At 32.0% G+C, this 26,429-nt stretch overlaps 1 protein-coding gene across 1 annotated transcript; it reads right to left on the minus strand.

Annotated features, from left to right (window-relative positions):
* Positions 1-2,836: 2,836 nt before the first annotated feature.
* LOC142319521 (protein LZIC-like) lies at positions 2,837-17,914 on the minus strand. Its single transcript, XM_075356893.1, has 5 exons — positions 17,476-17,914; positions 15,616-15,751; positions 13,879-14,034; positions 12,000-12,138; positions 2,837-6,547 (listed from the first exon to the last, which is right to left on the minus strand). Exons 1-5 carry the CDS (start codon positions 17,574-17,576, stop codon positions 6,486-6,488), a joined length of 594 nt encoding a protein of 197 aa, XP_075213008.1. The 5' UTR covers positions 17,577-17,914; the 3' UTR covers positions 2,837-6,485.
* Between the last annotated feature and the right edge of the window lie 8,515 nt (positions 17,915-26,429).

The following is a 26,429-nucleotide window of genomic DNA, read 5'->3' on the forward strand; positions in this document are numbered from 1 at the left end:
GAAAGGTTTGGTTGAACTGTTGATTTTTAACTTCAGGAATGAGTAAAGCAATTTAGTTGGGATTCCTCTCCAAACCAGTAAGTTGCGTAAACATTTATCAAGCTTTTTCAAATTTTTTGGGGCAAATTTCATTTCTTTCAATTTTTAACTGTAAGTATATTTCTAACGTGCAAGATGCAAAAGTTAACATCAGATATAAATAGTTAATTTATTTAAAAATATATCTAAATATTAGTTTGTTTTATTAAAGAACTTAAAAAGCGTTAGATTAATACTGGGATCACATCCAAAAAATAGGGAACATTTTTTAGAAAAATTATTACAGGATTTCTTCAAGTAAAATGATATACACTTTCTGTACACAAGACAGGGAGTGGGAATTCACAGTTTCAGAAAAGAAACCACTTTGATACTTTCCATGTAGGATCAAGGGAAGTAGTAGAAAACCTTGATCATAAGAGCATTAAAAAAATTATAAAAGACAAAAGTTTGTTATTCATAATAATACATAAAATAATGATGATGTAACTGTTTGCAGGTCATAAATAAATAATTTTAATTACATTAATTATTATAAATATTTGAGTAAATATTAAATTACACATTGAGTACTCAGAGGTTTATCTAATCAGTAATTATCATTTAAAAACTCATTAAAACAATAAATAAATTACTTAATTTATTAAAATAGAAACAGAAGTATAATAAGATTCTTTTTAATTGGCTAAAGTTGTGGTGTGAAATGTAAAAATAGTTGTGTTTTCTGGTTTAATATATATATATATATATATATATAAACATTGTTATTTTTAGAAATCACATACAAAATCGTATAGATGCTACTATTGTCCTTTTATGAATTTAATTAATGAATCTTTCAGTACAGTATCTTAATACATCTGTAGTTATCACCTTAAGAAACTTTCTCCCCTTAATGTAAAAATTACAGGACAATTTCATACTTTCTGAAATAACAGAAAAATATTTCTTGAAAATGATAACACTTGAAAAACTTTCACTATAGCTTTAGGAAAAAAATTCTAGTAACAGCTGTTTTCTGTATGTAAAAAATATCTTAAAATAGCATAAATAAAAAATATCCCTTTTCAATTTTTTATGTCAATAAACCATTCTATTTCTACAAATTCTACAGCTGAAAGCATTTAGTAACTATGGTATAAAAGAAGCTGTTTACAGTTGGTTGCAGTCATATCTTACCAACCATAAATAAGAAGATGAAATTTCATCATTTGATAAAGAATACATCTAAAATGCATCCTCACTTCAAGATGTAGAATAAGGAATACCACAGATGAGTGTTTAGTTTCTTGATTTTCTTATTGTTTAATAATGGTATGCCTAAAAATCTTGAACCATTTACTGATACTCTGGAGATGATAAAACTGTAATCTACATCCAAAGATAATAATTTAAAAGGACATGAAAATTCTATATTAATAGCAATTCAAAAAATGATTCACTGGATGGATTATAACTACCTAGTTTTAAATATAAATAAAATCGTTGTGCTATGTTTCTTATGTAGACATAATATTGCTAATCATTTGGATAGAATTCCCATTAATAATGATAATATTTCTGTTGCCCGGAGCAAAATTCCTGTTTTATTAGATGACAAGTTTTCTTAGGATGATCAAATTGATCTTGTCTGTGATAAGAAAACTGTGTTATTTTACTTTCAAGCATCTAGAAAAATGTTAAGCATAACAGATTCATATTAAATATTAATTATTCCTACATATACTCCTGATACAAATATACTATCATTTCTTGGCTCCTCAAAAAGACTGAAGAAATCATCATTACCAAATACTCAAATTGTCAGATTATAGTTTGATGCCCATAAATATGAATTATTTAAACAAATATTTAGCAAATTAAAAATATTAACTTATTCATATGTTGTATACATAAATAAGTACTCTTTGCTAAAAAAAGTCATTATTTAAAAAAACTACCCAATCAAACTACTATGGCTTTCCTTGATCCATCCAGGCTTATTTATCCATTACAATATAGCGTATATAATGTATTATTATATACCAATTACAATAATAGATGTTTATATTTACAATGGAAGATAATATTAAAACCAGATTGGTTTCAAAGATATCATGATCTAAACATATTAAAATTTTGGCCATCTGGAATAAAATTACAAAATATAATTATTTTAAAAACAGTTACTTCAATTACATATCATTCAATAATGTGGAATGAAAAACAAATTTTTTCTAATTGCTAATTATATTGCTCATTTAGTAAAATGTAACAATTAGTTATAACACAGAATGGCAAGGATTAATTGTTTGGAGAGAATCATGTTTTAACAGAAGTAATGAACTAAAAGATTCAAAAGAACAATGATGAGTTAGATGTACAGATAGGAGACTACTACATGAATTTGAAGAATTTTGCAGTAAAATTACTAAGGGTGGGTAAAATATGACATCATAAGCACAAGCATGAGGGCACCAACCTTATTAGCTTTCACATAGACACTGAATCTATGATTATTAAACAAAATTAAGCAGTTATATGAAGATTTTTAAAAATGTACAGGTTACAGGAATACTACAAAGTAGAAGAGAAACTCTTGTAATGAGAAAATAAGAAGAAAGTTAAAAATTAGACTGCTTCATAGACATCAAAATGAAAAGGTTTAAAAACAAATAAAAGAAGAGAAAAATTAGTCAGTTTATAACAATGAGACACAAAATCAGTGATTAAAAATATAAAATTACGAAGATGTTCAAAAAAGCATCACAAGACGCATGTTAAAGAAAGAGAATGAGGAATATATACAATATAATAAACAACTCCTCTGTATTTATAGATCATATATATGTTTTGTAATACATAATTTTTGTAATACAACAATAATACTAAAAATACATTACAATAAACATGATTATTCAATTCACAAAAAAGTGTTTTAAGCCACTTTCAACATACAACATACATATATATAATTTTATTATTTTAGCAAAAAATGTATTCTACAATCAATTAATAAATAAATTTACACATAATCGCTCCACAAATACATATTGTTACAATGTTACCACCAATTAATTATACACACAATAAAATTTTTAAAGACTAAAATAAAAAAATATACAACCGTTGTCTTTTTGTGCTAACATGCTAACTTTTAATAGATCTTTGTTGTTTACTATTTCTTAGTACAAGTAACTATATTAACATACAAAGTGATTAAAACATTTCTGAATGTTAAAATGTTTCCACATCAATGTTTCAATGAATATTATTGTTCAAAGTAATCAAATTAGTTTGGCTTGTCATAAGAATGTCAGAATGCTGGGCTCCAGTAACAATGTATATCAAAGTACTTCTGGAATTAGGAAACTAGCTGTTTCCTAAATTTTATTCATCTTGATTTAATTGCCAATATCTCATAATAAAGAAATCAGTACCCCAACTACTAAGATATTGTTACACATGAATTTTCTATTACATACTGTAATATTTTAAAATTAGATCTGGTATGAGTGAAAGTTAAAGTTTTCATAACAAGTTTTATGTTTGTCATATATATATCTTCTTAATTTGCTTGTTTACTATATTAAGATTTTCAAATCATTCATTAGAAACCTTTTCTGATTTTTAAAAGGAAATATTGTGTTTACACATTAATATCATGAGGCTAGTGCACTGTCTCAACCATTTGATAAGAAATATTTACAACCTTTTTTCATTAGGTAGTAAAGACTGATATATTTAATACGCTGGTCTTGCATTTTTTATATCGACTCAAGATGATTTATCAAGTATTTCATTTTTTGGGAATAAAAATCATTTCATATGGTTATTTATGAACAGAATATTCAAAGAAGTAGTTATAAAAAAATAGCGTAATAAAAGCATTTAGTGAAAATGAGCAAACTTTAAATGTTATATTTTACAAAGTAAAACCCTCTCGTTAAGGAAGCTAAAACAATTTATGCAAAGTTATAATAACTCAAATGAATTTTTATTACAATTTTTATTTTTTCAAATATTTATCTAAAATAAAAGCGTGTGTATAAATTAATTTTTTTAGAAAGTTGTGAGTAGTAAGCTATTAACACTAAAATAGAAAAATGGATTATAATATTGGCCAATAGTTAGTAAATATAGTAATTAAAAACAAATTATTACTTTTCTAAAAAAAGGAACTTCTGGGATAGAAAACATATGAGATAAGCACCGTTACTGCAAGCAGTAAATTTGAAAGAATAATTTTATGGACTGTGCATCAACCATAACAGGCACGGTCAATTTTTTCTTGGTCAAACCAATTTTCTTTCACAAAAAAACATTTTATCATGGGAGATGAATAATAAAAACTGCACCACGATGAAAATTTTAAAATTATATGCACCAATAATAAGCTTAAAAACAATACAATTTCTAAATTTTTAACCAATTGTGATTTTTTGTCAGTATAATAAACAAATTCTCATAATTCATCTATTTCATTCAGCATAATAAACAGCTTACATAACTTGATTATTTTTCGTTTCTTTGTTACTAGCTATTTTAAGAAGGGTCTTTACTCTTTCTTGGTTTCAGTAGTAGATGACAAATGGACAGTCACTTTCTTCTTATTTCATGTCAAATTTTACTCAACTTTGGTATTCATAAAGTAATCAGTGTAATTGCACAGGACAACTGACTCTTAACTTGATCTATAAGCTACAATAAAAATCATTTAAAAATTAATCCCTAGTTACGATAATAATAGCGATAAAAATTAAGATGATTGCTGGTATTGTTGTTCAGATTGTTCCCTCATCTCATATGCAGACTAAAAATAAATCCCTTAAAAAACAAAATTATATATATATGACTTGGAACCCTCCACAGAACAGGAGATAGAACTTATCATTAAGACACTGAAAAACAATAAAGCACTTAGGGAAGATGAAAAAATGGCGGAAATGTTGAAATGGGGAGAAGGGAAAATAGTAGTTATAAAAAATCTGTGAAGAGAAACTGCAAAGATCCTGGAAGTATAGAAGATCCTGGAAGAAAAAAACGCCCTCATACACATTCTGCACAAGAAAGAAGACAAAACAGACAGCAACAATTATAGAGGAATCTCCCTCCTACCAGTAGCATACAAAATTTTATCAAAGGCCCTCCAATATAGAATCAACGAACAAATGGAACATTTAATCAGTGAATACCAGGGAGGATTTACCAGGGCAGATTGTGCGCCGAACAAATTTTCAACCTTAAAAGCATTATAAGACTTAAAGCAATAAGTGGCAGAAATACAGTAGTAACATTGGTGGACTTTAAGCAAAATTATGGAACAAACTTTAACATGTACAACTAACTAAGTTAAATTCATGGGCAAAATGAATTTAACTTCAGCATCAAGACAGGAGTTAGGGGGATGGACTATCACCAATGCTTTTTAACATTGTATTGGAAAAAATCATCAGGAAATGCCAGAAACAACTAGAAAAAGAAAATATCAAAGAAATACGAGTGGGACTGAAAGAAGAACATAACAGTAGCATTTCTGACATCAAATATAGAAAACGCATGGATAATTGAGAAACTACAGGAAGCAGCACAAAAAACTGGACTACAAATCTCATTTGAAAAAATGGAATATATGGAATGGAAACACAAGAATGAAAAATATTTAGAAACAAGATATTGCAAGATCAATAGGGTCAACAACTTCAAGTATCTTGGAGATTGGATTCAACAAAACAGACTGAATAAAACAGAAATACAAACATGGATTAAAAAAATGGAAAAAGCCTAGGAATAATGAAGAACCAGTACAACAAAACAAGTATATCCATACAAGTGAAGATAAGACATTACAACACCATCATCAAGCCAGAATGTTTATCCATGAAAAAAAAATTGAATATCAAGGAAATTGAAAAGCAAGAATGAAGAATATCAAAGAAAGTTTTACGACCACAGAAAACAAAGAAGGAGGGTAGCGACTACGGAACAATGAGGAACTCCACAAGAAAACGGAAACTTTCATGAAGGCAAGAAAACAAAGAGCTAAATTTTATGGACACCTAAAGAGGATGGACACAAACAGGCTGAAGAAATTGATTTTTGATCATCTTACTAAACTAAGAAACACAAAAACTGGGTTAAGTCAATCAGATATGATCTGGTAGAAATGGCATCCTGGAAGAAGTGAGAGCTGTCAGGGATGTTTTCAGGAAAAATATAGATAATTATAAGCAATTTAAAAAATAAAAACAGGTTTATGAAATGGGTTTAACGTGGACTAATGATTTTAAGCATAAAATCATAAAACTAATGATAAAGAAATTTGTTATGACTTAAATGAATGAAAACAAAACAAAACAAACTGTATTACTAACTATAAAGAAACACACAAAAAATACTTCAGTAAATAATTAAAAAATATATTTATTTTTCTATTAAAATTAACTGAAAAAACTTAACACTGAAAACTATGCTTGTTTTATAGTTTTCAAATCGTCATCTGCCAATCCTAATACTTTATCACCAATTCCTGAAATGAAAATAAAATACAGATTTTACACAAAGAATGAGCTAGACAAAACAGTTATTGAAACAAAATCTAAAAGCAATCCCTCAAAAACTATTTAAAAAATAAATCTAAAATTAAATGGACATTTTGTTTGATAAAGAATCAATCTATCATTGATATTGAAATGAAATGGGGGGTTTTATCTTCAAACTGTATTATAGGCATTTTCATCAACTTTTCAGTGAACTTACGAGGGTTATTTTTTTCCAAGGTCCGATCAGTTGCGAAATAAAAACCTGCAGCAAAAATCGGATGAACCTTTGCACATATGTGTTGCGCAGCGTCTCTAGTACGGCCTTCAATCACGCCGCGTCACTTCGTTTAGTTCTGAACATGCAACTAGCATGTAAACATGTCTACAACAATAGCATCTCCCGCCAAGTGTGAAGTGCGTGCGGTAATTCGATTTCTTAAGGCTGAGGGCATGTAATGCAGCTGAAATTCATTGACAAATAAGTAATATGTATGGTGAAACTTCAACGAGTGAAAGCAAAGTGCAACAATGGTGTAGGAACTTTAAAGCAGGACGTGCAGATGTTCATGATGCAGGCGGTCAGGGAAGGAAGCATGTGTCAACCGATGATCTCGTTCAGCAAGTGGATGAGGGAATTTGAGAAAATTGTCGGTTCACAATTTCTGTATAGCGATTCGTTTCTTGAAATTTCAAGGTCAGCTCTCTACACCATTGTGAGTGAGAGACTTCAGAACCACAAATTGTGTGCGAGATGGGTTCCCAAGATGCTGTCCGACCATCAAAAAACAATAAGAATGGACGCCTCCCTAACATTTCTCCAGTGCTACCACAATGAAGAAGATTTTTTGAACAAAATTGTCACAGGGGACGAGACATGGGTCCATTTCGAAACTGAAGAAACAAAAGAACAATCCGAACAGTTGATGCATTCTCATTCTCCCAGTAAACCAAAGAAGTTCAAGCGAACCTTCTCCAACAGAAAGTGTATGGCTACTGTGATCTGGGACTGGAATGGAGTTCTCTTGGTGGAATTCATGGAATGTGGCACGACCATCACTGCAGCCTCATACTGCGTGACTCTTCAACGTCTACGAATGGCAATTCAGAATACGGAGAGGAATGTTGTCATCAGGCATTGTCTTTCTCCATGACAATGCTCAGCTGCATACTGCAGCTGTAACAAAGAAGCTCCTGCAGCGTTTTCGTTGGGAAGTGTTTGATCACTCATCATACAGCCCGGACTTGGCTCCATCCGATTTTCACCTCTGCTCCCATGAAATGCTGGCCTAGGAGGACAACATTTTGGCACAGACATCGAGCTGCAGACCAGCATTGAAACATGGCTAAAAACACGGGCAGCTCTGTTCTATGACGAGGGTATTGGAAAGTTGGTACCACGCTACGACAAATGTCTAAATTGGAGTGGTGATTATGTAGAGAACTAGCCTAACTACGTAAGTACTTGTTACAAATAAAAATTTTTTTATTTTCACTGTGGTTTTAATTTTGTGACCGATTGGACCTTGAAAAAAAATAACCATCGTATTCTGACTGATAACTGAAATGCAAACCAAGTTTTAGGTCTCTATTTTTTTGCATAGCATTTCTTTTTTCAATTTTATATAGATTTATGATTAAAGTATTGCAAATAAAAAAATTCCAGATGTTTAAAGAAATTTAAAGACCAATTAAATCTACTATAGAACATTAGCTGAGACTAAAAGACACAATTTACATAATTTATTTAATGATTCAATTTTTAAATTACATATACCTTACCAATTTTCTGAGTAATTTTTGCCTAGTATTATTTTATGTACAACTACTAGTATTTCTACTGCCCATTTGTATTAATTATGGGTCTTTATAATATCCTTGATAGTCAAAATTTGACAACTTGCACAAAAAAATTTAGTTTTTAAAGTTTTATTTAATGAAGATCAATCTTATTTTTAGTTCTGTACAATTTTAAAATTAATTACAAATTTATTTTCTAAAATTAAACTAGGAGCAATATTCTAAGTAAAAATTAATGAAGGAAGCTCAGATGGTAGAAAACAGCTGATTACTAAAGTTCAAGACCTGGCACATAATAAAAAAAATAAATTTTTATTTCCACAAATTTTACTACATATGTTAGTTTTAACCTTCAACTGGAAACACCTGTCTGTCAGTCAGTTATGTGTTAAACATCCTACCTTATTAAAAGACATTTGTATGTGTGTGCATCCCCCTTAGCTGAGAACATGCTTACAAATAGCCATACGGTTAGCTGAGGACCAATAAATAAGAGTAAAAAGAAACATGCTTACACGATTGTACATACAGCCTGTCAAAAAATCAAGATTTTTTCCTAAATGTTTATAAACAATAAATTTATAGTTGGTTAACATGGTACCGACAGATGTTGACAGTTAAAGATTTATGTGATTTTTTTCTTTCAATCTTGCCATAATCTTTTTCAATCTTAATGTGATAAAAAATTTCCAAGACATTTGGATTTTCTTTTTGCAAAGATACAACACAGACACTTAGTAAGTATAACTTGCAAATTGATACATTTTGACAAAATACGGTTTCAAATTTTTTAATACCTTCAGTATAATGAGATTTGTCCAATTCTAGTAAAACAATCCATTTATATTGCAATAAATAAATAAATAAATTTTTTTATTGCTTTAAAAACCTTTTCTAACATTTCATTTCTAATGCATTTTTTATATTTTTATGACTAAAGAATGACACCTACTCAAACAGAGGTAGTTATTAAAAAGTGGAATCACATACTGTTTTCTCATCAAATTTTACATGAAATCGTGTATCACACAACTACTTTACAATTTAAAAGATTTAAATTTACCTTTTCTAAATTAGGTTTATAGCTCTACTCACCTGTATCTGTTTCTTTTGTTTAATCACGCTGTTTTTTTATCTTACATACTATTTCTCAATTCTTTTATATCTCGATACACATACTTTAAAGCACAATTACAAGGGTAAATCAAATATAAACAGGATTTTATTTTTAAAAAAAATTTATTTATTGAAAAATAAAAGGCAAATATATTACTTTTCTACATAGTTTTCTGCTTTAGAAATGCATTTTTCCCAGCAAGAAGGAAGGTTTTTATTGCAGTATTGTAGAATGAAGCTGGTTGCGTCTGGAGCCAATTGCACACGTATTCCTTCACGTCCTTGTCATCTCCAAATCGTTGGCTTCCTAGAGCTTTTTAAGCGACTCAAACAAATGAAAATCACAGGGCAATAGGTCTGGGCTGTAGGGAGAATGATCAAGGAGTCCAGTAGTGCATTTTTTCTAGTTTTGAGACTGTTAGAGTTGTAGTATGGGACCTGGTGTTGTCATAGAGGAGGATGACGAATCAGTTGGTATTGTCTTTTGCGGCGAAATGTAGCGTTCACCTCATTCAACAGCTCACAGTACTAAGCAGCACTGAGTGCATTGCTTGTGCAAAAAATCAATGAGCAAAATGCCTCGCTGGTTGAAAGAACCTTGTCAGCTGACAGTCAAGTCTTGGCTTTCACTGGGATTGCCTCATCTTTCCAACGCTACTCCATACTGGCTTATTTTGACTGGGGAGTGTAATGGTGGATCCACTTTTCATCGCAGGTGACGATCCAACTCAAAAAAAAATCACTTCTTTTGCAAATCTTGCTGTAAGCCTCTGACAGACCTCCAAATGTCTCAACTTCTGATCTGCGGTCAAAAGGTAAGGGATCCATCTGGCACACACTTTACGGAACTGTTGGTCACTGTGATGATCACTTGACAGCTCCTATAACTTATTCCGACCTGTTCTGCAACTTCGGACTCTCTCATCTGTCGATTGTCACCAAGAATGTCTCGAACCGCATAAATGTTTTCATTTATAATGCTGGTCCAAGGATGGCGATCATGTTCCTGATTTTCCACTTGTTCTTGTTCTTCCTTGAACTCTTTATGCCAGGCAAACACACGAGTCCTTGACAATATTTGGTCCCAAACTTTCCCCCACTCCCACCAACCATAGACGGTCAGGAACAAATATTCTGTTTATATTTGATTTACCCTCATAGTTCCTTAAAATATTGTATTTATCATATCTAGGGATAAACATGATGGTCTTTTCACTTATTATGTAAGGGAACATTGAGAAATTAATTTTGGAGAAATATATAGTTAAGTGAATACTGTCAACTGAGTTTGAACTAGGAATAAAAACATCTTTTACCTTAATCCATGCAATAATTTTCACATTAAATCAATATATTTTTTCTGTTTCTTTAATGGTAATGGTTTTAAATGGATTTACACCAATAACTTATAATCTCTACTAGCTGGACTAGCCAGGGGGCTCAGCCCCTTGGACCCTCTACGCATTTGTATCCTCATGTTAGTGAGAATATTATGTATTTTACAGAAATATTTCTGTAAACGAAAAAATGTGTTTAATGCTAGCCACACTGATAACAGGAAGTTGGATTCTTTGTTTAGTCTTACATGTGTTAGTTGCTGGTCCAGCTGCTGCTATTGATGCAGAGTGGACCACGTGATGCGCACCAACGACTCTCTCCTGCTCAATAAAGAATCCTTGTTTACTACTAAATATTAACTAATAATCTCTTTCTTTTATTAATAAAATTAATAAACAAAAATACAAAATATAAATAAAAATAATCTATGCTAATAAATTAAATTAAATAATTTGTAAAGTAATTGACAATGGGCTGTTTCTAGCGGGAGAGAGTCAGCATGCACAGCCGCCTGGTGCACCACCATTGGGTCCAACCTGCAATAATAGCAGCTAAAATAAAAATGTGAGCACAAAAGACAAACTAACAAACCCACACACCATCCTTTTTTATAAGAAAGAATCATAAAGTGCTTTTTATCCTATTTTGTAATGGGTACTAATTCTCTACACAATTAACAGTATAAATACTGATAAGGAAGGGTGGTAAGATAAAATCTGATAACAGAATTGCTAGCGGATTTATAATAGTTCTACTTACATATTTTTTAAGGAAAGGCAACAAACAGATACTGCACTTCTAAACTACTGATTCTCTATTCAGAAAATTTAACAATTTTGACAGGAAATGAGAGTGAACCTGTATCTATCTATCTTTACAAAAGTTTTATGATGCAAAAAGATTTTAAAAAAATAATAGAAGACAATCTGTCTTAATGTTTGAATTTTCACTTTCCATGTTAGTTTTTGGTTTATGAAATATACGAGGACTATTCTGAAAAACTACAATTTTACAAGTGATCAAAAAATTCTTGCAGTATGGCTATCATTTCATACAGAGTGCTGCACAAATAAAATTCAATAACCCACTATATTACTATCATCATCATCATCATTATTATTATTATTATTATTATTATTATTATTATTATAAATAAAAAGCATATTGCTAAGAAGGAAGTTTATTTACCAGGCTGTTCTGATATCTGAACAAATCCAGATGAATTTTTATCAGTCTTCTCTGTATTGTTACTGTGTTCAGACAACAATTTTAGTTCTTCAGGTGTCAGTTTCTCTTTTAATTGTCTTAATGCCGACAAGATTTCAACCTGTCCACAAATGTCAAAGATTCATTTTTTAACTACAAATACAAAAATGATCATAACATCACACATCAATATTATACTTCAATGCAAGAAATATCAATAATTAAATGAATTTTTTCTTTAAATTAATAATAAAGCAGAGAACAAAAATAAATTATAACAATTATAAATTAATATTTAACAGAAAATGTACAGTAGCATGCATATTAATTATTAAAATAATGTTATTTAATAAAAAGAAACTATTTATAAAAAAAATCATACGTGTACAATTTATGAATATCTAATAATCAGTAAGTCCTCCTTTATTTTTAATCACTTCATGTACAAAATTTGGCATTGATTCAACAAGTGAACTACACATTTTTTTGATTTCTACATCATAAAACAATGTTGATATTATTGCTTTAATGAGGTCAATTTTTATGGTACAATTCGTTTTTGAGTCATTTTTTGACTACTGCCAAAAGATTTTCAATTGGGTTTAAGTCTGGGGAATTGCCTGGCCACGGGAACATTTTAATGTTTCATTTTTTGAAAAACTTTTCACTTTTGTGGCAGTATGGTATGGTGCCAGCTCTTGTTGGAACACAAAACTTATGAGAATTTGTTCTCTTTGAATTTTGTTTGTGAGGAGTTGTATCGCGACCCTTTCCTTCAGCAACTTGATATATTCATCACTTATCAACATACCATCCACTGGAAGTCATGAAGGACTTCCTTCATGACTTCATGAAGGCAAAGTTCCACGTTTGAAGGCAAACGTGGAACAACCTCAATACATTTTTTTCAGGGGATGCTTAAGTTTTTTTTTGTTTTGAGCTGGTGATGGATTTTCATCTGCTGCTTTCCTAATATATGGAACCCTCTGCCCCTGAACATAAAAATGTGACTTGTTAGAAAACATCAACACCTTTCCAGTCTTCTTTGATACAGCTAGCATGTGCTTTGGCTCACAAGAGCCTTATTACATTGCTGTTGTTAAAAGCTGGGTTTAGTTGGCCGAAGAGATTTCTGTCCAGCTGTAAGAAGTTGGCATCTAACAGTTACTTATAAATCTGTTTTACTGGTTACTAATTCTCAATTTAAGTGTACAGCAGATAATTTTGGATCAAGTTTACTTTTTCTCATTAATAACCGATCTTGCATTGGAGTACTTTTTATTTTATGGGCACATTAGCCTTTTTTATTTGAGGTGAAAAGGACCCAGTTTCTGGTTAAATTGTTTTAAAATTCATTGTCCTTAGTCCAACACTACACTCAGAAGCTATTTGTCATTGTGTGATACTGGTATGCTCAGAGAGAGAAACAATTTTCAAATGGTTTTTTGGAGTTATGGCCATTATATAATTGAGAACAAAAAATATGAAAATAAGAATTTGTAATAAACAATGAAATAAACTTTTACAAAACACTATTTGTAACATAAAAGGTGTTACACAACCAAAGAACATAAGCTCATATAACACAGACAAATTAAAGAATGGGTGTGGAAAAGCAGTGTAGCCACAATATTTCTATGTTAAACACAAAATTCCCTGTGCTTGGATTAATTTGCATGCTATTGTACAATAAAGTAAAGAATATTATTAAAAAAATAACTATTTACAAGCAAGCAAGAAAATTTAAAACTTATCCTAATTTGACAGTTGAGAAGGTATAATATGAACATATTTTAAAAATATTCATGTTTATAAAGCAAGAACATTTTAGATAACTGTCATTACAATAATAAAAGATTACCTTTTGTGGTAGAGCAACTACAGGTGTAATATGACCTAATTTAATATCCCTGTCTACCTGTGCTAACCTCTGCCTTAACTCTTCAGGTTCTTTCTTAGCAAACATTCTGATTACTTCAGGAGTGCGGAACGCTGCACTGATGGCTGATTGTGTGGCCTGAAATGTGTAGTAACTGTTTAAGAATAAGTAAATAATCATTATTATTAACAATTAAAATAAACAGAGAGGTGATTCCAAATTGCAAGGCAATCCCTTGGGAAATGATTCTTTTGCCAAAAATAAAAAAAACGTTCATATAAACATATGTCAGGAAACGATTTATTGGCGAATTTAGGCTCACAAAATACTTAGCCTTGCTTTCTGCTCTCTCTGTGAAATTAAACTGTACTAAAATTCTTGGTGTACAAATCAAGGGGTAAATTTGGTACTTCTTTATGGTTTTTGATGTAAGAAATAGAATAAAAGTGATTCCAGACAACTATCTCACTTAGGTCTTAAGAAACCTAAGCCTTAAACCTAAGGTTTTCAGACACCTTTTTTGTTTTATGGGGTAAAACAAAAATGTTTTGTCGAAAAATATACTTTATTTGGTTTGGAATTAAATAACTGTTAATTTAGCAATAAATAAATAATAATTTGTAATTAATTTTGTAGAGAATTTAATTCCGAGAAAATTTATGTAAATAATGTCTATTAAAATTAAACACAAATTTGAGAAGTTCAACTTTAATTAGAAACAAAACACACAAACTGAATCGGGAAAGTGATACAATTTTAAACAGAACAATTTTCATCAATGTTTGAACAATATGATGTAAATGAAAATAAATACAAAACTTATCAGTAACAGAAAAAATGAATAAAAAATAAATTTAAAGGAATAAAAATCACATACTTTTTGGTTTTTTTCCAACAATTATTAAATAACAAAATGATTACTTGATAAATTATCTCTCAAGAGATTGCGATGAAATTTGGAATCATCTGTATCCAACATTATTTAACAAATGAAAAAATAATAACTGAATAAATGTTCATAAATAAATTAATTTATTGTTCATAAGAATACTAACTCCCATCATATATATTTGACTATGCATAAAATAAGTAATAATATAGCTTCATTAAATGAATGAATTTTACATCTATATTGAATATAGTAAAAAAAACAAATTAAGATCATCTAGAAGAACCTCTTATACAAATCAAAGCTAAAGAACTAATGTCAATTTTTGTCACACACACACTGATTTTTTTTTAATAATCAGTGTTCTAATTTTTCTTATTTAAAATTTTCCATTTCATAAGAAAATTTAAAATCATGCAATAATAAGAAAATTTTCATTACATGCTAGCACAAAAGGTGTTGACTATGTGAACAGTTTAAAAATTGCATGACACAGCAGATCTGTAGATACAAACCACATTATTAATTTTAATAGAAACAAATTATTACACTGTGAAAATTAATTTATGTCTTAAAACAACATAAATAATTTTACCTGAGAAAAAAGATCAAACATAGAAAATTACATAACCAGGCTTTAATATTAATTATCTTAAATGAAAGGATAATTAATGCAACTGATTCATGAGTTTTGCTAATTTTTGAGTAAATAAAGATCAATCTCAAGGAATGCCACTGTATTATAATTTCTGGTATATTTATACTCAAAACAAAGTCCCAATCTAATATGTATCTGTAAGAGTTTTAAGTGTCATATATTTATTACTCACCAACTGCATGGCACTGATCTCATCGACTAATGTAATATCTCCAGTTCCCATCTTTGATAACCTTCCATTTAATTCCTGTAACTGCTCCATGGTATCTGCTTTAACTTCTTCATATTCTGATGCATCAATTTCATCTCTAACAAAAATTCATATAAATTCAAACACTAAGAAATCAATGCTTTATTGACTAATAAAAGCAAAGTAGCTAATAATTTCAGTACTTTTATCAGCTACAGAAACATCTGCTGAAGCAGAATCTCATCAATATGAGAATAAATTATAATATCATCCTTAAGTTTGTTTCAAATACAGCAAGCTGCCTTTGATGAACCACTCCTGATTTGATTATTATAATGTAAATAGGCTAAAGCATTATGCTTGTGAGCCTTAGACAAACGAACATACAAAAAAGAATACATTTAGTATCAAATTAAAAAAAATATGCCAATGAGAAAAGTCAAAGTAACACTGGAGTTACAGTAATAGTTGATTGATAAAAGCAATAGGAATAGCAATCACCTATGGTATCCTGCAATATCTAATCCAATTGACTCTTAAATACCAGTAGATTGAGCACTAACAATGTCTTAGGCAGTAGGTTCGTAGGTTCTTAAGATTAACCACTCTTATAAAGAGGAAATGCTGCTTTATAGTTGTATGAAATCTTTCCTTGGTAAGCTCGAACGTGTGACAACTCTGACAAAATTTCTTATAGAGAATGGAACTGAATATGATGTACATATAAATACATGGATGTGAAATTATCAACTGTCTAACAATAATTATATTATAATTTTAAACATAAATAAATTTAATAAAATTACAGTTTTTAAGTATTTTCAGCACTAATGAAATTTTTATACAGTTATAAGCTATGCAATAAAACAATCATACCACAATAGCCTACTTCATCTAGATAAGGGATTTGGGTACTGGAACCTCAATCTGATACTACACTGGAAACCTCAGTTTATAAGACCTGAGAAAAAGTTACAACATACATTAAATAAGGGGTCCAATACAGTTAACCATGGGCATCTGAACTAAATACGTCATTCAAAAATATTTAATCAATTTTATTTATAAATTTAAATAATTTTATAATAGCCATACGATTTTAATCAGTGAGCTAAGAGACTATTTTATGCTGGATAAACTTGTTCAGATCGCCAAAGTTCTTGGACAATATATAATGCTTAATGTATTTTTAATGGTCTGTTGGTGCCTTTAATATCATTTTTTTCTGAAATAAACCATGCTTCTAAACAACACTTGCTAAGTTAATCATTCTGCATGTATTTTTTAGCAACTGGTTAAATATTTATATATCGCTTTCCTTATATTAACATTCTTTATCATGACAATTATAAATTTTTAAATCTTTTATTTATTTAATTATTAACTGATTAGTGACTGTTTATTTTGTAATGGCATAGAAACAACCTGGACCTCATGTGGGTCTGTGTTCTAAAACAATACTAAAACGTTTTAACTGTTAGGGTGACTGATATGAAAAATTAAGAAACTAAGATGTAATCAATAACAAATATAAAATAGATTATTTAGTTACATACTACATTCTATTTTATAACATATTAGTTTTAAAATATCCTTTATGTGAACGAACAATTTCAATCTACTTAAAAGTAGGCCTTTACAGTTTTTTGAAATTTTAAACATTAATACTTTTTGTTATATGTTTAACGAACGCAAAAAATTTCCAAAAATGAAATAAAACCTATTTACAAATACAGTATATTTTTACTAACGAAATTAAAATAACAGGATGTTAAAGCGAAAAGGGGAACACAGTCAAAATGTTTTAACCAACAAACTGAAGAACAGTTCAATAATACTAACTTGCTCTCTTCTATATCTGCAAGCTGATGCAATAAACGCTGAAGCTGCTCTTCAAGATTTTCTTTTAATTTTTTTGTTTCTTCTTTTCCCTTTGAAGACATTTCGATTTTTATAGATTATGAAAAGTTACAAATAAAAATTTCACAAAAACTTTGACCAACTGTAATTCATAAACGTAAAAATTAGCATTTGATAATTAGTAATTATCGTTCAAATAGCAGTTATGTCATGAATATTCAAACTGATCACATGATTTTAAAAGCAAGCATTTGATTAGAAATCTGTATACCACAAACTGAAAAATACCGCATTAAACAGAGGTTATGCTACACATAATGGCAACACAGGAGGAAAATGAATCGATGAATGATAACCGGTGTTACCGGTCGCCACACCATCCCTTCTGTTCCAAGCCCTGTGGGGCTTTACCGGAGGACGTCTTTAGACCCTCTAACTGATTACATCTCACAGTTATCAGCCAGGCCTCAGTTGGGATGCCACCGATGTAAATGCCTTGGCAGACATTTGCATCAGTAAATACATATCAAATTCCGCCTTCACGTAGGCCTCAAATGGACATCTTCACATCCAACCTGATATGATTCCCTCAAACTAACTAACCGAAACCGCGGAAGCGTGAACCCCTCGCCAAGTACAGATTTGACGACACCGTTCGTGACTGTGAATGCCTCAGAAAACGAACGAGTTTAAAGTTAAATCAGTGCTACACTCATACCAATCAAAATTGTGTTTTACGCAACATAGAAATTCAGACCTACACCCAAACAAGTCGACTAGTTTAGGTCACCTAACAAGAGGAATGCAACCTCATTCCGGTCCGCGCAGGAGCCGGGGACAAACCCCGCATACCCACCGGTCCCATCATGGTGTCTCGCGTGGCATTACAAAGTCACGATCAGGACCGCCACCGACGGCGGGAAGCCACACCCCGGCAGTGCAGCCACCTCCACCAGCGGCAGCCCCAAATCGAATAACAAACAATAAAAATATAACCGTGGCACGATGCCAATGCGCCTACCTCCAACCAATCCAATGCCTAAGCCAGAACCCTAGCCACCCGGGATCCTACCACGATCGAGTACCTCGATCAAACGCCTTCTGTAGACCTACACACCGCAAGGGCGCGAAGAAAACCAGCCACTATAGACCATTCCTCGCGGATCATCCAGTTGGTACAGAGATCCAGAAAGGTACGCAGACAACACTCGGAGGCAGCATCTTCCATGCAGAGCCTCTAGCACGCCTTACAAGATAACCAGGTGGTAGATTTTAGAGCGAGGTTGGAGTGTATATTCATAGGTGATGAATGAAGGCAACGCCTTGTTGATTGCTGAATAACGGTTTAATGAACTGTCGTCTTGACAGTTAATGAAATGTATAATTGAATTTGATACATAACTTTACATATATAATTAAATTAAATAACATATAATTTATACTAATAAATTAAACGTTAATCCGAACTTGTCCATCCGGACTGAAAGTGCATACGACCGTTCTGGATCGGATTCTGACATAGAATATAACTAACACTAATTGTCCATCCGGACGAAATGAAAAACGCGACCACACTGGGCGGGATTCTAAAGTAGAATGCTAGTACCAGCTTAACTCTCCATTGAGTGCTAGCACCCACTAGATCGCAGCACCGGACAGCTCGATGTGGAACGGAACACCAGGAGGACCTAGTGTCATCAATGACTGCCTAATTGCCGAGGAGTGTAAAATGTGTGTGCTACGCTCTATTCGAGCTACCTCGTATAATTCGTTCAGCCGTCGCGGAACAGATAGCGGATACTGCATCAAGGACGGACTTACTCCCACGAAAACCATATTGGTTCGGAGATAGTCCATCCTTTTCTTCTACGGCTCTGACCAGTCTCTGCTGGATCATCAGTCCTAAAAGCTTTGCCAAAACGTCTATCATGGACTGTAAGATGAAGGGAGGTCAGGGTCCCTCCCAGACTTACGTATCAGTACAAGCTTCTGCCTTATCCACCGCTCCGGGAAAATACCCTCCTTAAGGCAGGCGTTATAAACCTCTAATAGTGCCTCCGGCATAGCCCGGGCCGCCTCTCTAACCACCAGGCCTGGAAGGAAAACCGGACCAGGGGCCTTATCAACGAGTATATGATTCGCAGCCAGATCAATCTCATCTCCAGTGAACAGTGGAGGGGTCTACACGTTGCTCCAGTCAAGAGGCGGGAGCACATGGGGGAAGAGGCCTTCTATAATCGGTCTGACCTCAGTTGCACCTTCGATAGTAAGTGTTCTACCCTTCAGTATTCTTAACTATACGCCTATATGGCTTCCCCCAAGGGTCAGAATCCACCTCAGCCAATAGCCGCCGCCAGCACGCCCTTTTCTAGTCGAATAAGTAGATTTAGTTTTTTCCTACATGCTCTGTACCGGGCAGTGTAGAGCTCTTTCAAAGAGTAGTAATACGCCCGCGACACCAGTCTTCTAAATTGATGACGTTCCTTTCTCTTCTTGGCGATTTCAGGCGTCAACCAATATACCGGTGGGTGGCCCTTTCACAACATCTTTTGGGGAGTAGTCTGGAACAGACTTCTGGAAAGCAGTCCACAAGGTGAGTGGCCTTCTCACCAAGCTACAACAAGACCCTGTAGGATCTCAGGAGCCTTTAGGAGGCTAGGAGAGTGCCTGGAGCCGTCATGACCACTGCTTCCGGGGAGCCGTCTGTTAAACGCAGGTGGAAACCCGGGAAAAAGTGGTGGTCCTCTGACCTTAGCGTGCTGCGCGCAAGAGTTAGGTCCGCTAGGAGAAGATAGTGAAATGAAAGGGAGTTACTCTAGGAGTAGAAGTGAAATGTCAGTAGTAATTTTTTTGATCTTCCAAAATTATTCAATTATATTTGAAAGATTTGTAAAATCTTTATGAGAAAAGAATGATGTAATACAATTTTTACTTTAATATTAGTAGGAAGATAACCGCTGAGGATATATCCTAACTTGGTTTTTTGTATAATAGGATATTTAGAATTTCGCATAAATTTCCCAGGGGGAATAAGGCTGAGGCAAAATTAAGATGTGAAATGTTAAAAGGTGTATGGTGGAAGACGATCGGTTATGTTTGAAAGAACAGCACATTGCATGTTAATGAAAAATCCATATATAAAGAGTGCATTGTAATTACAACACTGTACCAAGATTGAGAAAGTGAATTATTTATTCCTGCAATGGAAAGATTTATTTTTACAAACGGAAGCCCTAACCTTTGGGCACAATTATATGTACAAAAATTTACTGGACTTCCTAAATCTAACAAGACTCGACATCCTCAAACATCACCATGAACATCACTGGCATTACATACTGCCATAGAAAAAATTATGTTTTTGTCTGATTGCAATTTAAATGAAGAATGGTTATTATTGTCAGACTTATTGTCATTTTATTTAAATTCAATAAATTCACCCATATGAACAAGAGTGTTATATTTCTGAGAGCAGATTTTACATGTATTAGTAGAATGATGTTCATTGACAGAATGTCCTTTATGACAACAATTAAGACAACAGTTATGTCTAAAAAAATCTCCTCGTTCATCAATGGATAAATTAAAAAAATCCTTATAAGCATACAAATGATGATTATAATTACAAAATAGACATTGTTTATAATTTATTTGAATAATAATTAAGATTATTTTCTTTACACAGTTTATTAGTATTTGAAGTAAATCCTTTAGTAAAAGATTTGGTTGCATTGTTACAACACTGTCCTTTAGCGTTATTTCCTGTGTTATATTGATAAATAAACTAATTTGGATTGGTATTCTCAAGAATTTGACATCTTGAATCGAGGAATGCTAACAAATCTTGAAAGTTGGGAAACTGTTGATTTAATAGTTCCTTCCAATGTTTAGAAGTGTTGTAATCTAATTTTGAAGTTAAAAGTTGAACTACAATGAATTCATATATGTTAATTGGAATTTGCAGTACCTCTAAAGCATTTACATAAGAAGGCACTTCATTAAGAAATCTGGAAAATATGTCCAAAAATTTTCCCTTTAAAGAATTTAATTTTAAAATTTATTTGGCGTTATGAAAGGTGAGACTATATACTTGTCAAATAGCTTTTTTAATAGCTGTAGTGCAACGATGTACTTTTCGTTTGTAATAGGCAATTCTTAATAATTTGAAGGATGATGTATTATCCTTCAAAGAAGAATGTAGGTAATGTAATTTTTATAAGTTTGTCAAATCATTTCTACTATCTACTAAAGTACTGAAGATGCTATAGTGATGTTGCCAATCTAATAGATTACCCTTAAAATATTGGTTTATTAATTGGCTGCAATTGTAATTGGTTAATTGCTGTGTTTAGACTGACTTCTCGAATTACTGTCCTTTATTATTTTTTTTTTATCAGTTATTGTAATTTACATTCAATGGAACAAATCATCTTTAAGTTGAATACGGTCTGATGAGAGAACATAGTCTTCATCAATTTCTGTTTCAACATGAGATTTTATAACTTCAAATTTACTCTATAAATCACTTGATCTGTAGGGCGTTACTATCACCCGATGAGACAACAAATTTATTAGTGAATGTACTGATTCGTGTAATAGTGGCTTTAAACTCCAACACAAAGAAGGAAATGCTGCCTCTATGTCTATAAAAATTGCCAAAACATATTTACAGTTGGCGCTTTCTACCTCGGTAAGAACATTTAACATGCAATCGTCAGTGCCTCTTTCATGAAGCCATACTGGCCTTGATTTAGAAAACAGTTCACCCAATGCTTTCCCAGAGTTGTTCCACAACCAGCCCTTGAAGCAACTTGGCTGAAGCAACTTGAATCCTTTCCTGGTTTTAAGAGCAACCTCACCAAAGCCACTTTTCAACAAGTCAGAAAGCATCTTCTGATCGCTTCTCAAGCTCTGGCATCGTACTGTAAACTTCCTTTGCAATACTGGTGCGATTTTCTGCAAGAACAGTGTTCTACATACACGTTGTTGGGGCTGTACAACGATCGGCTTGTCTGGGTTCATCGTATACAATTTCAGTGTTATAGGGAAATTTTATTGCGAGCCCAGCGCTTTCTATTGCTAGCTGTTGTCAGGGGCTACAGAACTGTCTCGCAAGAGGCAGTCTCTGTAATAAACCCATAGATATTCTAGCTATGGAACATAGCAAAAGGTATGTGTTGAAGAAGGAAGACTTTCTAGTCCCAGGGCGTATGCACCTAACTCTTGGCAAGTTAGGTGGAAAAAATCATTTACTGGTCTGGTTGATATACACATGGTATATTTTTGGATGTTAGAGAATTGAGAGCGGTTAAGTGGGTTTCCCCCAATCGGAACATAACACAATATCTATCAGGACAAGGTGCATTTAGGGACAGTTTGCTTAGGTTTAGTTTGGTCGATTCAGGCCTTTGCCCGGATTGTGGAGTTGATGACACTGCAGACCATATCTTTTATGTTTGTCCCTGGTATGAGGCTGAACATACCAGAGTTGCTAGGGAACTCGTTTGAGTAAATTCCTTTTTGGATCTGTGGGTCAGTTGGAAGACCCGTAGAGAATGGACTAGTGGCTGGCTTCCTGTAGTATCTCGCACTAAGCAGATCAGCTGACGGGGTATGAGTAGAATAGTACCCTGGCTTGGGTACGCCTGGACAGTTAGATTGGTTGGAGGTAGACGCATTGACATTAACCCACCGGGTTGGTCTAGTGGTTAACGCGTCTTCCCAAATCAGCTGATTTGGAAGTCGAGAGTTACAGCGTTCAAGTCCTAGTAAAGCCAGATATTTTTACATGGATTTGAATACTAGATTGTGGATACCGGTGTTCTTTGGTGGTTGGGTTTCAATTAACCACACATCTCAGGAATGGTCGAACTGAGAATGCACAAGACTAGACTTCATTTACACTCATACATATCCTCATTCATCCTCTGAAGGATTATCTAAACAGTAGTTACCGGAGGCTAAACAGGAAAAAGAAAGATAAGAAGAAAGGCGCATTGACATCACTCCTCAGTAAGCTGTTTATATGAGACAGATATGTTATCAAAAGCAAAGCTCCGCAGTTTATGGCAAAGCTCACACTGATGCCCAGGAAGGTTATACTGTGTATTTGGTGAGATTGGAAGGGCATAACGAGCTGCTGTCACCAAGCAGATTGATACAGACTACACTCTTGACAATTAGCGTGATTGCACCTAGCAATTTAAAAGAAATGGCCTGCCTGAACTGGTGAACAGAATGGATGTCATATACCACATACATACATCTTACATACATACATACATCTTTAATGTATGTGGCCCATCAGAAATTGAGATACCTTGAATGAGGGGTTTTAATGTATCTACCATATAGCCTGAACCTGGGACCATCAGACCATCACTTATTTTGGTCTCTGCAGAACTCCCTGAATGGTTTTAAGTTTCAATAGAGGCTTATGAAAACCACATGTTACAATTTTTTGACCAGAAACCACAGAAGTTCTACAACAATGGGATTATGGTATTGCTGGAAAAATGGCAGAAGGTCTTTGAAAAAAATATTGCATATGTGGTGTCAATGTTATTTTCCAATAACAATAAATGTATTCTCAATTTTGGTCTTCAAAAGCTCAATACTTTTTATACATTTTACACAAATAAAGAGGTAAAAAATTTGACTAATATTTATGAGCTCTAAAGAATTCATTCATTCTTATTATTAATTTCATTTTTTATTTATATGCAAATTTTTGTTTTCATAATAATAGTAATGAATGATGATGATAGTTTGGTTTTCTAAAAATTACAAGAATCAATCAAATATAGATTGGACTTCTGTGTTCACACCTCAAATACAAACATATGTGAGCTGATGCAGAGAGATACTGACAATAGAGATGTGGGAAGGGAACAGACACTTTATCCCCTTTGGATCCTGGTTGGTAATGACTATCACAGATAAATCTGAATTTAGTGCTCCAGTTAGTAGCAAATAAGAAAACCATTCCTCTGTCTAGGGACTCCTGCTTTCTTATTTGGGGAATGCTTATAAGGGCAAACTAACAGACTGAAGTACCTACAAGTAAAACCAGACTAAATCCTTCTAAAAATTATTTGTAGTGAATTAAATACAGTATAAAAGTAAATTACAGTAAGTAAAAGTAAATCAGTACCATTTTCAGGACAAAAGGTAAATATTCATTTTAGATCTGCCAAAAAAAAAGTTGCTCCATTCTTCTCAAACAAATAGGGGGAAATGATGGATCAGTTTTTGGTTTAAATTTTCATTCAAAAGTGAAAAAATTTAAATCTTTACAAATTAATAATAACAAAGATTAAATTTTAAATCTTGTTAGATTCTTGCTGTGTGCCTGGACCTCATGAGTTCCCGAGCATTTGTTCCTTTGGCCTCATCTTAATGACTAACAATATAAATATATTTTATTTTTATTACATGAAAAATTGGTTACCTGTTTTTGGTTTCTTGTCTCTTGTTTGGTATTTTTCACAACTGGTGAAAGTCGATAGTTGTTAGCGCCTAGAAAAAAATTAAATGATTAAAAGGTTTAGCTGGTAAAATTAACTGAAAAGTACAACATTTTTTCAAAGATTATTACATAGCACATACACTTTATTTAGAATATTTATATATGATATTTCTTTGAAACACAAAAATGCAGGCCAGTTTACAAGTCAAAATAATAAACTTACAATAGCACTTACCCTATCTTAATCTGCATTATCAACTACATAATTAAAATAATTACAAAATTTTTTGAAGTTAAATGCACAACATGACCACACCACACAAAGCAGAAGTACTAACTGTATAAATAGAAAATTACTTCTACCACAGAGTGTACATAAAAACTTAAAAAAGAGTCAAATAAATATTTACAGTTCCATGTATACTCGTAAGTAAATGTGTCTGGTTTTTCATATATTTGTTTTCTGTGACATGCAAAATAGAAGCAGATTTCAAAAAGAATTTACAAAAAGAATAATTTCAAAAGAAATTAAAGAATTAAAGAAATTAAAGAATTTCAAAAGATAATGAAGAAAAAATAAATAAAAAATGTACTAATGATAAATATGATAACATCAATTGCACATAGAAACGTAAAAAAAAAGTAAAATAAATACTTACGGTTCCATGTAATCTCATGAGTAAATGTATATGTTTTTTTTATTTTTGGCTTCAAAACAATGGAGACAAAATAAATAACAAAATACACTAATGATAAATTATAATTAATGATAATATAATAAATGATATAATTAATGATAAATTATAGAAAAATGTACAGAGATCGGCAGACATATACAATATATAAATGAAAATCAGAAAATAAATAACAAAGAATAAATGTAGGCTGTTTTATTTAAAAATAGGTACTAAAAACAAATCATGTTACAAACTAATTGTAAAAAATGAAAGTTAGTGAGAAATTTGTTGTTGCTCATTTTGCAAAATTGTTTCAATGTCAGGTTGTAAATTATTTAAACCTAATTGAAGAGATGAGAATTGATTGATAAATGATTTCTTGTTTTGGTTTTAATAAGTATCATAGTTAAAAATCCAGGTTCACACAAATATGTGGTTGCAAAGGGAAGTAGTATTTTCATAGCTTTGTTATGTAAATTTGGATATTCATTTTTTTTATTGCAGTTCAAAATTTAATTAAATTCATAGCTGAAAAGTTGTTTTTTAATGTTATGTCTGAACTCAGTTCCAAGAGATATTGTTGGTCTTTGTTACTTACATTTATATTACTACAATTATTCTCAATAAAAGGATTAGTTATCCATAAATTCATCTCCTGGAAGTTTATGGTTGTAGGCAAATATTTTTCTAATCCATCATTTATAATTACTGTAGATGTTGACTTTTACTACATTCAGATTGTCAACTATCAATTCCTTTTGTATAGTAATAAAATCATAATAATAAGAATT

Source organism: Lycorma delicatula, chromosome 2 (assembly GCF_047948215.1).
Source record: "Lycorma delicatula isolate Av1 chromosome 2, ASM4794821v1, whole genome shotgun sequence".
Classification (NCBI taxonomy): domain Eukaryota; kingdom Metazoa; phylum Arthropoda; class Insecta; order Hemiptera; family Fulgoridae; genus Lycorma; species Lycorma delicatula.